General features: G+C 47.8%; 1 protein-coding gene and 1 long non-coding RNA gene across 3 annotated transcripts in view; both read left to right on the top strand.

Annotated features, from left to right (window-relative positions):
• Positions 1-8,917, top strand: part of kdm4b (lysine (K)-specific demethylase 4B) — a 41,909-nt gene extending 32,992 nt beyond the window's left edge. For both annotated transcript variants that reach the window (XM_060067192.1, XM_060067193.1), the window contains 6 exons: positions 387-495; positions 4,407-4,601; positions 4,969-5,145; positions 6,046-6,165; positions 6,404-6,496; positions 6,926-8,917. In XM_060067192.1, the coding sequence (XP_059923175.1) occupies positions 387-495; positions 4,407-4,601; positions 4,969-5,145; positions 6,046-6,165; positions 6,404-6,496; positions 6,926-7,420 (1,189 nt within the window). In that variant the 3' untranslated portion in view covers positions 7,421-8,917. The remainder of the gene's footprint in view (positions 1-386; positions 496-4,406; positions 4,602-4,968; positions 5,146-6,045; positions 6,166-6,403; positions 6,497-6,925) is intronic.
• A 5,965-nt stretch (positions 8,918-14,882) lies between these two features.
• On the top strand, positions 14,883-17,860 carry LOC132470005 (uncharacterized). The gene is made up of 3 exons (XR_009528548.1): positions 14,883-15,129; positions 16,629-16,682; positions 17,717-17,860. It is a non-coding gene; the product is annotated as an uncharacterized LOC132470005 (long non-coding RNA).
• Positions 17,861-18,101: the final 241 nt, after the last annotated feature.

Genomic DNA, 18,101 nt, shown 5'->3' with positions numbered 1-18,101 from the left:
AGACACAGGCCCACCCAGTTACACGTTACACACGGTACTCTGGGAAAACATACTTTACCACACCGCTAACGATGACCACAAACATGATGGGTCCCGTATAGATTCAACATGAAGATGGTCCGAATAAGGAAAAGGCGCGATAATTAATCATTTCAATGAAAATAGTTTGGAGCGAAATGTCCCCAGCTCAAAACATACCAAAGATCATGGTGACAGTGGAGGCACACGGAGGATAAAATATGATGATGATGATGATGAAGATAATACAACTACATGACGCTCCACAAGTCAGCTCGTGCCGTCTAGTAAGCCCAGATGGGCTGCGACCTCATAACCATCCTCACTGCGAACTGTGCCCCCCCCCCCCCCCCCCTCCCCTGTGCCAGGTGGGTCCACGTCATCTGTGCCATTGCCGTGGCCGAGGCGCGCTTCGTCAACGCCATCGACAGGGAGCCCGTGGACGTCAGCGCCGTCCCGGACACGCGCAAGAGCCTGGTGAGTTCGAGAGGCGCCGGGTGCGACTCCCGACGTCCTTCAGTGTGAAGCCAAACGCAACGCACACGCGCTCATTGCCCGACATGTATCTCCATTGTCTTTCACTTTGAAACTAAGTGTATGGTACTAATGACGTTTGGGTTGAGTGGTTGTTAATGAACGAGTTCGGTCCGTTGTTTTTATGGGGGGCACTCTGAAAGGATTAGGCCTGACGCTCTTGATGTTTAATTGATGCAGTGTAGGGTTCAATGGACTGGGACCATCGGAAACACGAGGAGGAGAGCGCTTTATTGCATCATTTTATTTCTGTATGCAAACCATCAGATCTACACGCTGTTCCACCAACGAGGATGTGGGTGGGCTGAGACCGGTTCGTGTCATATGTTGGGTCCCTCTGGCGACAGCAGTGTCCTAAGCGACTCACATGGAAATCAAACACAAACGATAAATGTCCACCTACTGGTGTTGCTGTCTTGGCCGAGCACTCTGACAGTTGTGTCGGGGGTGTCTACTGGCCTGGTTTTAGCATAACTGTGCTCTTGTTAATGTTAACGCTATGGTCTTCTTCCACATCATCCATAGCAACACTAGCATTCTTTTATCAATCTTTCTTTCCTTCCTTCCTCCTCCTCCTCCTCCTCCTCCACCCCACAGTTTTTCCCTCACTTGCTTCTTCACTTGCGTGCTTTTTGTTCCCCCTCACTTCCTCCCCGACGTTTCACGTAGCCACTCATTCATGCTTGTGTGTCTCTCCCGACACCTCTCTGTGGGTCAGTCCTCCTGCCACACGCTCTCTCGGCTGGATGGATGGATAGACGGAGGGACGGCTGGTAGTTTTGTAGAAATAGATGTGTGGAGCAGAGCGGCAGAATAATCAGCTGTCACTTCTCGCTGTGCCAAATGAACTGCATCGATCCCGTGGGCGCCATGAAATTTTCACATTGTTGCCGCCTGTTTAGGTTCTCCCCCTTCCTCCCTCACTTCCTTGCTCTCTTTTCTCTCCTCGTCTTCTTTCCTTCTTCTCCTCCCTCTTTATTGGTCTCATCTCCTCCTCCTCCTCCTCCTCTTCAGAGAGCAGCAGGCTCCCTGGCATTCTGTCACACCAGCTACGAGAAATCGGACCCCGCCCTCTCCCTCTGAACGGTCCCATTTTAAAGAACCGGAGGGCACCGGTTTGTGTCCGTCTTTGTTGAAGCCTGTTGCCATGATACAGACGACTGGGCACAATCAGAGGCAGGACTCCAACCCATTGTGCGACTTCTGTTATCTGAGAGCACTCTGGTAGCTAAGTCTAGCGCTGATTTCAGGAAATGACAAAAAAGCCGCCGGGGGGAAGTAAGCACGCGACAAACAAATGAAAAGTGGCAAAACGCCCAAACTCCAAAGTGACACCTGCCAGTTCCCTCTGTTCTCCCCTGCTCCTCTGCGGCTGTGCCTGTTACCCCCCCTCCCCCCCGTCTGAACCTCCCCAGCGAGAAGAGTCAATTAGCCGTCAGCCTGGCAGGGAGACTTCGCCCACAGGGGCCTTGCTGAGGGGCTCTGTCGTACATTCTCCTCCGTCACCTCCGCCCCAAATGGAGTATGGACGTTTTAATAAAGAATTTTTATTTTCGTATCAAACCCCATTCCCGGCGCTCCTGCTGTGGCTGCTCTGAATGTAATGTGTGTGTGTGTGTGTGTGTGACTGAGTAATGAAAGACCGTGAGAGGCACAGACGGAGAGAGAGAGAGAGGCTGTTAGATGAAAGCCCTCAGCGAGGTGTGGGGGCCGTGTCAGACAGACAAACGATGATGTACAGTGGATAAGCAACCATTGGAATGCACCAAACAATAGAGTGGAACCGTTGCAGCGTTCAGTGTGCTGGGGATGGGAAGGAGAGAGAGACACGGCGGGAGACACGCGTACACGGGACACGCGTATTTGTTAGGCCGGTGGAACTGCCGAGTCTGCTTCTGGTCCTACTGGGAATAGTGGGTGCCTGCCGTCATGATCCCACTCCTCAGATAACGCAGCGTGTTTCTCACGCTTCACACCCCAATTTTGAGGACCGAGAGAGGGAGGGAGGGAGAGGGGGAGAGAGAGGGAGGGGAGAGAGGGAGGGGACGGCGGTGGAGGAGAAGGAGAGAGTGTGGCTACAAATGGAACTTGATAGGAGAGCGTCTCAATGGTGGCGTGAGACCGGTGGCAGCAGATCTCTTGAATCTCTACCGTCAGAGATGAGAGGGGCCCTTATTTTCAAATCTGTATATGAATCGGAGCCGCAGTTCAGACCCGGGGATGAAAAAGCATGTTTTCACAGCACGCCGGGAAAGTCTCTGTAGTGGCTGATGCTTGGGCGAGCCCATTCAGCTCTTTTTTTTTTATTCAAGAGAGACTTGTTAGTGGTACGCAGCCCAAAGACTCCCTCTTCAGAGGCAGGGAGAAGGGGATGAGAGCATCTATGTTCTAGAAGTGTTCAGTCGGCTCGCCTTGTCGGAGTGCTTTCGACTGCAAAGCCCGACCGAGTGCAAGCGGTTCTGGTGAGTCGTCTTCTGACTCGTGTGGATCCACTTTTTTCTCCCCCGTTTGTTGTTGTAGCTTCAACCGAAATGGGTCACACACACACACACACACACACTGAAGGGTTTTAATGAATTGGTTTGTTCGTTTATATAGCGCCTTTCAGGACACCCGATGCGCTTTACATCGTGGGTGTGCGTGCTTCAGTCAGCAGAATACATCCTTGCTGGTAATGCAATTTTTGTATTTTCTCCCACACGTATATATTATATTATATCCTGACTCGACGGCAAAGCGGAGGAGGTAAACACAACACCGCTGCAGGAATGCTAACTAGTATCTGAATATCGGTGTGTTCGTATGGAAGGTTGGTGCGGGTGTCGTTGGGATGGCTCGGAATTTGAAGAAAAAGTCTAGGTTTTAAGAATAGCAATGACGGCTGTGAGCTCCCCCCCAAACAGATGACTAGAGACGGGGAACTACCGACGGTGACAGAAACTATCCCGCCGGAGAAAGTATGCTCGTGTCTGTGTGTAGGGACTCTGAGCAGGTAGAGTGGAGGCTGCTGTCACCCGAGTCCCCGTTTCCCCCCCATTGTTTCACCGTGGAAACCAGCGCCCGTGCGTGCTTGTGTCTGCGGCAGGTGCGTGCGGAACATATGAATCGTGTTTTATCTGACGTTGATGAATGGAAATGAATGCAAATGAGGTGTTCTTTGAAGAACGAAGGTTTGGGGGGGGGACGTTCTCCCAGACGTTCTCGATTTGGGGCAGCTCTCCAAGGATGTGGACCTCGCCCGGCCTCTGTGTCATGTGTGGCCCTGTGTAGCTCAACCGGTAGGGGAAGACGTTAACACTGCTAGGCTGAGGGGATGGGTTCCCACTGGTAAAGAATGGCATTGAAGGCTAAGTGCGGTTGAGAACGGTTCTGTCTCGGTCTCACAAAGTGTCGGTGATCTTTTCCATGTTCACTTTTGTCGACGATACTATAAAACACAATGTTTCACAATGAAAACACAAGCAGTCTGCTAGCTTAAACGCTTTTCCAAGCTGGTCGTCTTCCATCCGCTCCACGGAAGCCTAACAAATCTCCTCGGACAACAAAGCGGCAGGGTAGAGTTTCAAACACTGCTGCGTCCTTCGCCTACAAATCGTTTTGTGTGACAGTAGTGCAGTAGGTAGTCAAGCGATCTCTCCTTGGCTGCTGTGGTGTTAGGGTGAGGTGAGGTTTTGGTGAAGACACCGCACTCCCCATGTCATAAATATTTAGCCTGTTAAGCCCTTTGAGACTGTATTGGTGATTGAGGCCTATACAAATAAAATTGAAGTTGAATCCTTGCATCCCCCCCCCCCAGACCCTGACCCACGCACTCGCACTGACCCCCTCGTCGTCTTCTTTGTCCGTCCCTGCAGAAGTGCGTGTACTGCTACACCCAGAGCGACAAGCCCAACGCGGGCGCCTGCATCCAGTGCACCCACGACAACTGCTCCACCTCCTTCCACGTCACGTGCGCACACATCGCCGGCGTGGTCATCAAGCCCGCCGATTGGCCCTACCTCGTGTCCGTCACCTGCCACAAGCACAAGGTCCAGAGTCCTGTGGAGAAGGCGAGTTGGGTTTGACCTATGACCCCTTTAAAGGGGCTATGTTTACTAAAAGAGGCCGGTGCATTGGTTATAACCGCACAGAGGTATTGATTGGTTAGTGTACTTTGCTCCAAAGATATTTGTAATATATTTGTTCTCCATGATTGATTGTTGAATTAAATAGCTCAGGCATTAATAATGTGTTTAAATGAATCAATCAATAACATAATAATAATAATAATAATAATTATAGCCCTGATCCTCCTCCTAATCATAAAAGGGTCTTGAATACCAATAAAAACGGCAGTAATACCATGACACTGTAGCTCCACCCAGTTGTACTTCCTGTGCTCACTGTCGCCTCTGATGCCCCCCCCCCCACCGACAGACCGCCATCCTCTTCAAGGGGCCGAAGGGGCCCGCCGTGGGCCAGCGGGTGATTGGTCGCAGCAGCGACGGCTGGTACTACCACTGCACTGTGATTGGTGCAGCCACGCAGACCTACTACGAGGTCAACTTTGACGACGGCTCCTACTGCGACAACCTTCATCCGGAGAACGTGGTGGTGGGTCTTCCTCCCCGTCCATCACCCCCCCCCCCCACCCCCGGGGGCTGTAGTTTCCCCCTGGCTGTCGAGACATCAGAGTGGGACGCCGTTTGTGAAGCCCAAATGACGCGATATAGTGATTCACGTCGCAAACAGTCCGATACTGAAACCCAGCCCTTCTGCTTTTGTGCGCAGTGCTGCGTTCTATCAACATTATTACATTTGTTTTGTTTTTTTAGACGTGCTACAAATAGGAAACGACATTGGTACTTTAGGGAATAAGGTTAATAAAAACGGTATTGCGTATTTGATTGAGCGACTATTTTAGAGGTATTCATGTATCTTTTGTGATTTAGTTCAGTTTATTGAGCAAGACTCCGATGTGCCAACCCTTTTAGACGGATTTACGCTGCTTATAAACCCGTTCTGTCATAAGATCGGGATGGCGCATCCATATGCCATTAAAACGCGTTTCATTTGTTCATGTTAATGGATTATTGTTGGTGTTGATGCGGATGGGACTGACGTGCAAGGTTTTATGATTATTGTCGTTTTGCTTCATAGCTGATCTCAAGTTTTTTTGTCTCTCCTACTCCTTCCATCCCTTACTCCTCTCTCCTCTCCCCCGTTCCCTCTCCTTCTCTCCTCTCCCCTTAACTCCTGCTCTCCCCCTCCCCTCTTCTCCTCCCCTCCTCCTCCTGTCCCTTCTCTGTCCCACTCCCTCTGTCTCTCCTCCTCCTCCTCCTCCTCCTCCTCCTCCTCCTCCTCTCTGTCCCTCTCCTTTCCTGGGACCTCCTCCTTCTCCTCCTCCTCCCCCCCCTCCTCCTCCTCTCCGTCCCTCTCCATTCCCTGGGCTCTCCTCCTCTACCTCCCTCCTCCTCTCCGTCCCTCCCCTTTCCTGGGACCTCCTCCTCCCAGAGCCACGACTGCCTGGCCGGCGGACCCCCGGAGACGGGGGAGCTGATGGTGGTCCACACGGCCGAGGGCAACGTCCTCAACGCCTCCTTCGTCAAGTCACACGTCAATAGACAGTACCAGGTACACACACACACACACACACACACACACACACACACACACACACACACACACACACACACACACACACACACACACACACACACACACACACACACACACACACACACACACACACACACACACACACACACACACACACACACACTATTGTTACCATGAGTAGTATTTTACACTGGTGGATAACAAAATGATTGTCCTAAATTTGGTCTCTCTCCCCACCCGTCGCTCCCTCCAGGTGGAGTTCCAGGACCAGAGCCAGCTGCTGTTGAAGCACTCTGAGATCTACTCTCTGCAACACGAGCTCCCCAAGAGGGTCCGAGCCCGCCTGGTCAGTATCATGGCCTGTTTCCTCGTATGATTTGCATTGGTGGGCTTGTTTCGGGGGGGGGGGGGGGTCGTTTTGCCTCGCTGTCCGTCCCGAAGCGGTCCCTGCATCTGAAAACAGCTCAATATTTCTCTTAATTTCTTTCCTTTCTGTCGCTTCGTACACAGAGGCGAGAATAACCTGGAACGGCACGTTTTTTTTTTAGCCTGTACAATATTGCACCGAGACTTGACATAAAAAAACACGCCTCTGTAATTTGTCATCCATTAAAACGAGAGAAAATGCTGAACCGTGTGGAAAAACCGGGGCGTAAATGTCATTTTCTTTACACTTCAGTCTCACTCACCCATGGAGCAGTCGAGAGCCATTAAACACGCCTCCACTGGTTGCATGAGGCAGGGTTATTAACGACCAACCTTGTTACCGTTCCAGGCCATCCCGGCTCCCAGCGTCGACCCCGCCGCCGACGACGACGGCGCCCAGGCCGCCAAGCGCCGCTGCCTTCCCTCCAAGACCCCCACGCCGCCGGCCCCCCACCCCGTGACCCCCACGGCGCCTCTGGTCCAGCCCCCCCGCCTTCCCTCCCCCACCGCCACCCACGACCCACACAGTGTTACGCCCCTCCCCCTCGCGGGCCACGCCCCCAGCCTCTCCCCGGTCCTCGCGGACTCGGCCCACATGGACCAGAGCGACGCCCTGGCCGTCGCGGCGGCGGCGGCCGGCATCGAGGCGCCGTTCCCGCTGGTCTCGGACCCCACGCTCGCGTCGGTGTCGGCGTTGAACTCTGAGCCCCAGTCGCCCCCGCCCCGCCCGCCGCAGCACCTGGGCTCGGAGGACTACACGCTGAGCACCGGCTTCGTGTCCTACATGGAGAACCTGCTGCAGGCCCACTTCCCCCCGGAAGAGGCCCCCGACAGCCTGTATTAACCCCCCCCCCCCCCCCCTGTGACCCCTGACCCCTCCGGACCTCAGCCGCCCACAGCAGACAGGACGTCTCTGACCGAGGCTCATGCTGATGGTTTGTGGGTACAGGGTGGACAACACGGACCACAGATACTTTACAACACAACACAAGCGCACACAAACGCACGCACAACCTGAGCCCGGAGAGCTGGCGCTCCGGCTCTTCCCGCCCGCGAGTTCGCGTTCGAGTTTGTGTTTTCTGCGGCGGTGTGCGCGCGCAACATATCCCGCAGCGGCAGCTAGCTAGCGACAGGACGGAGGAGTGCTGTCATCCAAACTGTGTGTAGATAAACGAGCCCTCTGGGTGTATCCAACTTCATACCTCTCCGCTTGTATTTACCTTCAGAACGGCTCCGGGGGGGTTTTGTACCGGGGGGAGAGGTCTTCCTCTGCTCAAGGCCTCTCTGAAGCCGAGGGTTCGGGGAAACGGGTTTGAGGGCTTTTGTTACACTCTGAAAACCAGCAACAAAAAAAGGTCTATTTTTCGAAACCCGGTTCACATGTTCGTAGCCGTTTTTGGCGTATAAAATAAATAAAATCAAAGACGTCAATAAAAAATATGATCAGACTGTGATGACGCACGCAGCAGGAGTGAAAGAGGTAGACGCGGGTGTATTAACGTGAGAATCAGTATTTAAAATGTGGTCATTGCATAGTGAAATAAACTATTTGTGTTGTATACTAAGAGGCTTGCAGTCAGGATTTGTCATTTTTCGTCAGCGAAATAGATTTTTGTTTGTGAAGCATGTGACCTTTATTTATTGAAGGCGACTTTGTCATAGCACAGCCTGACTCATCATGGACTTCCTCCGTTGACCATAGATAATTTATTTACTCTCTTGAATAACATTGCATCAGAAATGTTTGCTTCGATCCGCTGAAAGCTGATAATGATGTCCTCCTGGGAACATTTTCGGATTGTTGTCAGAATTTTCCTAAAGTGTTTAAGGATTAATGTGCTCATCAATCTTCATGTAAATGATCTATATAATAACATGCATTTGGGCAGAAATAGAGGATGTATTTTTTCTTTTCTTTTTATATACATCTTGAATAAGAATCAATGTAGACTATTAATAATTATCATTTTTTTCTATACTGAAATGTTTCTATGTTGATTTTCTAGTTGAGGTTTCTTTAAAGGGAGTGGGCAATAAACAAAGCAAAGTTCTTCACATTATAAGTTTATAGGAGCTGGACCACACCACACCAAGACGCTAAACTACTGAAAGAGTGCAGGTTTCAACAGTGTCACCACACAGCTAATGTACATAACACAGTACATATGTCTGGCTCACTTTGTAAATGTTTTGCACATATTTGTCTTATTTTGTATATTGTTTTTATCTTTTTCTTCGTTTGACATCAATTGCTCGAACAAATTGATGTTTTATGTATCCAAACCTAATGCAACGCAGTGGGTCGTATCATAGGGATTAAAGACTGGGTTGCTATGGTCAACGCGTTTCTTGTCTTCTTCACTCTGTTCTTTATATTTAATTCTTATTTCCTTGAGCTATATCGGAACCTGATCTCATCAATAAGGCCAGAGGGCCGCACCAGGTCATGCAACTGCTGTTTCTAATTGGTTTAAATCGGTGCCAACCAAAGTCATTTGCAAATTATGTCACTTGGCGCAAGCCTGGGCCAATCATTCAAATGGCAATCAACCAATCGAATTCAAGAAGTCTGTGTGTGGGTGGGGGCGGGGGGAATCTGCCCCATATGACATCACTAGTGGGCGTGTCCACCTAGATCTGTGCTGGATCGATCAGTCTACCAGCCTACCCAGTGGACTGAAGTAAAAGTTGCTCAACTATCCAGCACAGATCTAGGTAGACACGCCCACTAGTGATGTCATATGGGGCAGATTTTCAAAACGGCTTCTAAACCTAATCCCACTCACACCTGGTGGTATAATATGTCCCCTTTAACGAAGGTGAGAGAGAAGCTAGAGTCTGGAGTCACTGCGGTGTGTCTCGCGAGCACAGGGTACTCATGGCGGTGATGGTAGTCTCTTGTGAGTTGCTGTCAATGCGGGTGAGCAATGGTTGGAAGGGACGGAGCTCCTGTCCCAACAGGTGTGTGTTTGCGTGTTTGTGTGTTTGAGGAAGAACAAAACATTTTTTATGTTGATATAACAGTATACCAGGATTAATATACATCCTTGCAACTCTCCTGTTTATGCCCAACCTCATATCCTCTGTTACCCTGAAATGAATCGATATACCGAAGTACAAATACATACACCTTCTGTCTGTGAGTTGTGGGACTCAACGATGGAGGGGAGAAAGCTTCCAGAAACTCCCGTGTGTATTGGGGTCCGATATATCTATTTTTTTATATGCGGGCATTTTCCTGAGCCATTCAATGTGTGCGTGTGTGCATGTGTGTGTGTGTGTGTGTGTGTGTGTGTGCAGCAGTGCTCAGTGCTGACCTCACAGGATTAGGACGGCCATTAACATTCTGAAGTGGCGGCTGGTCTTGGCACTGAGGCCTGAGAGGTGTCAGCCCGGCAATTACTTTTAACAGCTCCAAACTTAGGACTCTTTTTATTCATCTGGACCCGGAATGGGTGGGAGGGGGAGGGGGAGGGGGGGGGTGAACCAAAGACAGGCTCTGATCCAAGAGGACGACCAATTTATTGCGTCTTTGTTTAGTCATGGACCTGGAGGTGGGGACGCCAGGGAGTGTCTGCGCTGACGTCACACCAGAGGGGGAGAAACAGTCCCAGATGACTCTTTCATGGATTCTTAAGTTCTGTTTCACTCACAGGAAAAACTCAGTTTTGGGTGCAACGGTTCAACCTTGAGCTGAGCTGGGTACTGCCCGCGTTGTCCTGTGTCGATAAAAGCATTTCATTGTTCCATTACACAATTCATGGATGTATAGATTGATGGATATCCATCTATGACAGGTCGGGAGGTAATAGGAGTTCTAATCTAATTCTTAAAGGTAATTATTGGTGACCGTTCGTAATCCCCAGCAATGCTTGTCATGTTTCAATTAAAAAAATCACCAACAATGGTTGGTAGGTGAGTCATTGGCATGGCCACGGTGACTGTTGTAGTATGGGCGTGGTTAGATAATCTGTGAACACAGTGACTGTGGGCGTGGTCATTTCAACAATAGACATTGATGGAGCTCACCTGGGCGCAGCCAGGTGAGCTCCAGAGACTATAAAATGTGTGTGTTGCATCAACGATCATGGTGTTGTGTTGTGACGCTATACTACTTCAAGCTTACGACAAACCCCTGCTGCTGAATCAAGGTAGTGTTCAGGTGAGCGTGAGTTAATGTGGGTCTCCAAAGACGACACAGAAATGTGAACTCACCGCGGGAAAACGTTAGTGATCCTCATTTGCATGGTTTCATTTTTATTTGTTTACTTCTATGAAACCATTTCGAGGGCATTTCTCAAGTCGGGAACGGGAAAGATTATGGCTGCTCGGGGCGGGACCTCTCCTCCTCCTCGCCCCTGCGTGACGGGTCTTTGTGTTTCTGTAGAGGTCCGGAGGAGCCTGTGAAAAGAGCAGAATAAAAAAAGAATAACACTAACTGCTTTTTTTTTTAATGAAGTGCATCCAGTCATACACAACAAATAAATGGCCGCCCCCTCTGAGCTCGTAATCGCTCCATTAGTCTGAAAGAGACCAAGGACCCCCCCCTCTCTCTCTCTCTCTCTCTCTCTCTCTCTCTCTCTCTCTCTCTCTCTCTCTCTCTCTCTCTCTCTCTCTTGTTTCCCTTTTGGATTAGACCGGCTACATCCATCATCGCATTTGCATGCTCAACACACACACACACACACACACACACACACACACACACACACACACACACACACACACACACACACCTATTATCCTCTTCACACACACACACACACACACACACACACACACCTATTATCCTCCTCTTTTGACAGTTTTTCCGAAGGCTTCTATAGGTCTTCCAGTAAGACGTGAATAACAATTGCATTTATAATCCTATGTCCTCGGTCGATTTATACTCAATCATTCATTGTCTTAAATTGGTTGAGAGCCATGCATTTTTGAGGTCATGTCAGATTGTGGTGACTTATTAATTTAGCACATTAGAACCAATACACAATTAGTGAATCACTTCTCAAAGAACACCAAGTGAATGTAAAAAGAAAATGAATGAAAGAATGCAAAACGTATTCATGCTAATTTTACAAGTGATTGAACCTGTGAAAATGTCATTTGCTTTATGAATTCAGTCCGATGAATGGGCAAACGGGTGGTGTGTAGCTTAAAAGGGAAGGCCAGCAGCTTGGAGCAAGACTAGCCGACACACTGACAGCTAGAGTGCTTATCAGTATGTGACTCATACTCATTTTCCCTCCATTTTACTTTTCATTTTTCTGCCGGCTTGCCCTCTGCTAATTCACCCGCAAAAAATCTAATTTCAGGCACAATTAGCCTTTAGCACATCCACGGCGGCGGCTACTGTCGCGCGTATTTCTCTAATCCTTTGTGAACATCTAGTCTTTTCACCCGTCCAAATGACAGTTCTAATTGTGTGCTCCTGAAAAGCAAATGGTGGTCTTTTACCAAGATAAACGGATTATAAGGTCTTTCTTAGATTCAGGGTGGGGGGGGGGGGGTGGGACTCTTAAGCCCATGTTTGTTAGCATGACAGAGTTATCCTCGCTATCATTATGGATTGATTTAGTCTCTAACCATTTTTATTCAATTTTAACGAAAAGTCTTTCAGATAAAATGCGAGGAGCAAGCAACTCACTCGCCTGTTAGGCTTTGAATCACGATGACTCGCCAGTTTAACAATAATGGCGAGTGACAAGTTCATACTTACAGCGTCAGCTCTTCACACTCACTTTCCCACCCTCGATACATTGCTTTGGTTCTGTGGGGGCTCTGAACAAAGTTTTAAAGAACGGGGGGGGGGGGTTGGCTTTTATTGTTCAGTCTATTATTAACTCCCAGTGGGGGTCGAGGAAGGGGACCCAGGCACTGTGTGGTTAGATTCATAGCGAGATTGTTTCCTGATTCAACCTCCCACGGAATAGCTCACCTCCTCTCAACCCGTCTCGACAGTAGCATCCCCGTGGCTAGCATTAGCGGGAGGGAGTTGAGCTTTCCCTGTCACAGCCATTGCCTCTATAGGAGGCTGTTCCTGCTCATCTGCCTGTGGTCGCATGATGCAGGGAGGAGGCGGAGTAGGAGGAGGAGGAGGAGGAGGAGGCGGAGTAGGAGGAGGAGGAGGGGGAGGAGGAGGAGGAGGAGGAGGAGGCGGAGTAGGAGGAGGAGGAGGGGGGAGGAGGAGGAGGAGGAGGTGAGGACCAGGGGGAGCTGGTGCCTAATTGCAGCACTGGGGAGAGTCAGACGCTGCGATGGATCAGGAAACCTTCACAGTAAGGGTTTGGAGGCCATGACGGTGGTCGACCCGCAGAGGAGTGGGGAGACAGGGGAGAGGGAAGAGAGGGGGGGTGAGACGAGGAGATTGCTGGGAAGGTAGGAAATAAAATGGAGAGAATACCGCAAAGGGAAGAGGAGGAAGCCGGGGGAATGAGTGGAAAGAAGAGAGGCGAGAGGAGGGATCTAGAGGGAGGAGTGGACGATGAGGAGCCACCAGTTCAATGCATAGTCCAGCTGAATAGGACCTGAGAGGAATGGGGAGGGAGGGAGAGAGACGTTTCAGAGCAATAATTAAAGATGCCTCAGAGGGAGGAAAATAAAAAAAGCTGCCAGCTGTTAATTCTCTCTCTCTCTCTCTCTCTCGCTGTCGCTCTCTCTCTCTCTCTCTCTCTCTCTCTCTCTCTCTCTCTCTCTCGCTGTCGCTCTCTCTCTCTCTCTCTCTCTCTCTCTCTCTCTCTCTCTCTCTCTCTCTCTCTCTCTCTCTCTCTCTCTCTCTCTCTCTCTCTCTCTCTCTCTCTCAACAAGTCATGGTCGGGATTTCATTTTAAGAAATGTTAATTCAATCTCAGGCCTGCCTCACAGTGTGTGTGTATGTGTGTGGGCTCAACACTTCACACCTGGGGAATTAATCAGGGATATTGTCCCAAAGGGACACACGCCACTTTGCTTTTCACCTTATTCACCGTACGCTGGCGCTCGTATAAGATTGCCTTTATAGTCAATATACACGCTTAAATGATGTACTTACGTGAGCAACAAGTTAGGATTCCATTATAAATAGGGATCGACCGATACCGATTTTTAAGGGCCGATACGATACCGATATTTTTTCATCAGCCTTAGCCGATACGCCGATACCGATTTTCTTGAGCCGATTTTTTAATTTATTTTTTTAAAGGAACATTTATTGAATTTCAATATAAAAAACAATATTTAACAAATAGTAAAAACAGGTGAAGTAGAACAAGTAAGAACAAGTAGGTGAACAATATTTAACAAATATTAAAAACAGGTGAGGTAGAACAAGTAAAATTTTTTTTTTTAAAAATCGGTGAAAATCAGCCGCGTATCGGCCGATACCGATACACGTAAAAACCGTGAATATCGGCCGACCGATATATCGGTCGATCCCTAATTATAAATTATCTGTTCAATTAGCGTGTAGACCTATCAATGATCAGTTATTATATGCCACCAGATGATAGGCAAATGCGGTAGAAAGCAATGTTCAAAAGTAGACATAATTAGTTAAAATAATAATTATGTAAAATGTAAGAAGCGATAGTAAAGATATATATCTTAGTAATTATGGTTTGTGAAATGTAAAACATTTTGTTCTTTTAGTTTAGTGGGGGTTTTAGTTTTAGTTTTAAGTTTAAAAAAAGCAGATTCACTCATAGAATCTCGAGTGTAGAATTAAGGGTATAGAATTAAGTAAGCAGAATTTGAGAAATGGAATATAATATTCCTTAATATAATCCCATAACAATAGACATCCTTGTGTTTCGTCGTGTGTTACAGTGAGCACTTTATGTCTACAAAGGGAGCAGGTCCTCTTCCATGTTGCAACGCTGTTTCTGCAGCAGTCCAGAACAGACAAAAACCACAAGCTCTTTAAGGACGCGTTTTTAATTCAATCAGAATCACTATCTTACTTGTAAGCTATGACATCGGCACACCAATTCCAAAATACATATTGCCTGGAACTTCAGTTAATTGTTGCTTTTCAAACGGCACAGACCAATTAGACAGACCTACAGCCAATCAGCTCGACGAAAAGAGTGACACATCACAGGCAGCCATCTTGGTTGGTTATGAAAATGCCTCCAAACCCTTAGGATGCTCCTCTGTACAGTCCTTATATTATATTAACCCTGCCCCATATTAGTATTCAGGTGGCTGCAATCTGCCACCTCGCCGCTAGGTTCCACCAGACGCCACACCTTTAAGAGCACATCACGTGACGCAGGTTCCAAATTCGTCGAGCGTCAAAATATCCTCGTTAACACATTAACATACATTTACCGGCAGTTAAAAAAGTGGGCAACAAACAACTGGATTATCGCCGACAGCATTAAGAAGAAAAATGTTTATCAAAATAGGTTTGATTGCAATTAAACTCTATGCGAAAGTTCGAGAAACACGTTAATTGGCCCAGGCGGAAGTACAGACGCATGGCGATGTGGTTCGGAGTAACAGGAGGCGTCAACGCAACGTTTTGATGGCTGATGACTTGGAAAATTCAGAAAGCATCGAGAAAGATGTCCTCTCAAGGTAAAGTTCAACATTTGTTTTTTTCGAGGTTGCTGAATCGTAGTCTTGACGCCTCAGGTGTCGTGGTTTCGGGCATGACCCGGAGAGTGGTAGAGGTTCAACGCTTGAGTTTTTCAGAGATATGATACGGTGTGGAGTCGACTAACGGAATACATTTTTTTTACATCAAGTATTTACATCAAGGTCGAAATTAAATGTCCCTCGCCCTCTTGATGGAGAGCCCTCCATCGCGTTCTATCCGACGCTAATTGTTTGGAGGAGTGGTTGCTTGGTTACGCCCTATTAGAAACCAGTTCCCATGCAATACAATGAACGTGTATAATTGTAACGCAGCTTTAGCGTGTCGTCCCTGCTCCTCACTTCCTACAGCGAGTTTGTCGTCTTAAACCCCTGTTGAATCTTCTACTTTATTGTTAAAAGCTACAGTTGAAGCCTGTTGCTGCTACTGTGATAATGGTGTTGGAATTTAAACACGGTCTCGTTTTTGTGTGCGTGTGTGTGTGTCACAGCGTCCTATAAGTAATTGCCCCTCGTTGTAGGAGTTCCTCAGTACATTGCCTTGGTAACATGCCAAGTTTACACACACACACACACACACACACACACACACACACACACACACACACACACACACACACACACACACACACACACACACACACACACACACACACACACACACACACACACACACACACACACACACACCATCATGTCACTAAATAGCTACTTAACTAATTAACCAAAGGTGCATTTACATAATTAAAACCAAGACCCTATATGGGACTACTGCTTGTGCTTGGGAAAAGCAATGTGAAGTAACCTCTACATATACTGCCAATCAATCCTTATCAGCCATTGATCCGTATAACCTCTTCATGAGTTTTAATTGATTTAGCAAAGCCGCTATCTATATTCGTATCTATTTTGGAAAGTCATTATTCTCCCCATTATGTTGTGATGTACCAAGAAAACAATTAGCGATAACAGTCCAATTGAATTTAAATCAAATTAATACACAATTATAGCGCTAATCAAAAACAAACTTGTTCTGAAGCAGATGATAAAGTCTGACGTAATGGATCAACCGCTTGGTATATTTATTACTTCCATTTGAAGTTTCAAACCCTCATTCTCTCCTTTTTTAAATGTCATTTGTGAGAGGCGCTTTTTCCCAATTAGACTGGCAGTTTTCATCATCTAACCCTTTTACCGTGCTCTGGTTGCATTAAAACAGGTGCTTAAGAACGTGTCTTACTGCTCAAATATCAAAAGAAGTTTGAGTCTTAAAGGGGTGATGTAGCCAATATAATTTTTGTGTCAACTTAAACTGAGTAATAGGCCTGTCTTTTATGATCTTTCACATAGTAGTTTATGCCATTTTATCAGTGTTACTCTAATGAGGCTGCCATTTTGAGAGAACAGGTGTAGAATCCTATGTTTTGTCTATGTTTCTGTCCGCCAACCGGTTTGTCAACGTTTTATTCTCCAGACTCCAGATCCGTTCTTTTCATGACTTCGAAGTGCCGCGTCACGACGAAGGGACACCGAAGGTGAGGTGAGTGTGTGTGTGAATGTGAGGTGCTCCGTCTGGGCAGTGGTTGATGATGATGATGGCCGCTCCTAAGAGAGGGTTGAGCTTCTCCAACCCTCATTGAATAACGCCATGGTGTGTGTGACACATTTCATATACAACTTCGCTCAATATGACACTCATCAATACAACAACTGTACTAGTTTAAAATAAGTGAAAACATTGCTGTAGGATTTTAACATGTGGACAACGCGTCCTCCTACCTAGACTTCTCAGGCCAAAACGAATAACTTAAAGGGTTCGAAATCTAGCTGCACTTTAAAGCAGGAAGTATTGTCTGCCCACTAGAGGGCAGTAGGTACCTGCCTGTCTCTCCCGAAATGTAAACCCAGTCACCCACTGTGTGTGTGTGTGTATGTGTGTGTGTGTGTGTGTGTGTGTGTGTGTGCGTGTGTGACCGTGTGCTTCTATTAATACATACATGCAAGTGTTTGTATATTTGTTGTGTGTTTTATGACTCTGTGTGAGACCCAGCCAGCATGATTCCTCGGGGTCACCCCCGCCCAAGGACAGAGCTATGTTGTGTCTTTACTGCTGGTACTGCTAGTGGTGGTGGTGGGGCTGCTTGGGGCGGTGTGGTAGGAGGATGGAGGTGGGGGGGTGAGACAGACCTGAGCTGTCCCCAGCAGACATCTGCTTCTGGCTGGGCCACTAACCAGCCGGCCCCACCCTGCCTCTCAAAGTTAAAGGGTCGTCAACACTGCCATGGTTTAATCCCCTAAATGGGAAAGTCTCTAAACACTATCTTCCATCTGCTCCCTCTCTCCCTCTCTCTCTCCCACTCTGTCCTTTTTCGTACTGTGAGAGTCATAGTGTGTTAATGTATGGCTGTCCCTATCTTTCTTTCCCCACTGCGCCCGTGGCCACACACACACACACACACACACACACACACACACACACACACACACACACACACACACACACACACACACACACACACACACACACACACACACACACACACACACACACACACACACACGTCTCCAGATGAAATCGGTCAAGAAGGCAGCCAAGATCTGCAGGAAGTTGTACTACTGGCAGGAAACAAGATGGAGTTGTATGTTGTTGATACCATTGACGAATAGCCATAGAGGAGCGGCCAAAAAAAGTACAAAATAGTATTTACTTAAAATATAATGAATTTAAAATGCAACACAGCACAATAAATCAATTGAGAAATGTAAACATTGTAATGTTTTTTTTTTTTATCCATCATTCATTACCCTAGCTCTCTGGTTTACTCGTATTATGGATGCTGGCCAGTCCTGGCCTCTCCAATATGCCACCGGCAATGTTGACCTATGGAAGGCCAACACAGCATCTATAGGTATATATTTATGGTTGATACAGCCTGTCTGTTACCTTATCCAAA

The sequence above is a fragment of the Gadus macrocephalus genome, chromosome 12 (genome assembly GCF_031168955.1).
Source record: "Gadus macrocephalus chromosome 12, ASM3116895v1".
Classification (NCBI taxonomy): domain Eukaryota; kingdom Metazoa; phylum Chordata; class Actinopteri; order Gadiformes; family Gadidae; genus Gadus; species Gadus macrocephalus.
This window is presented reverse-complemented; position numbering and strand designations above follow the sequence as displayed.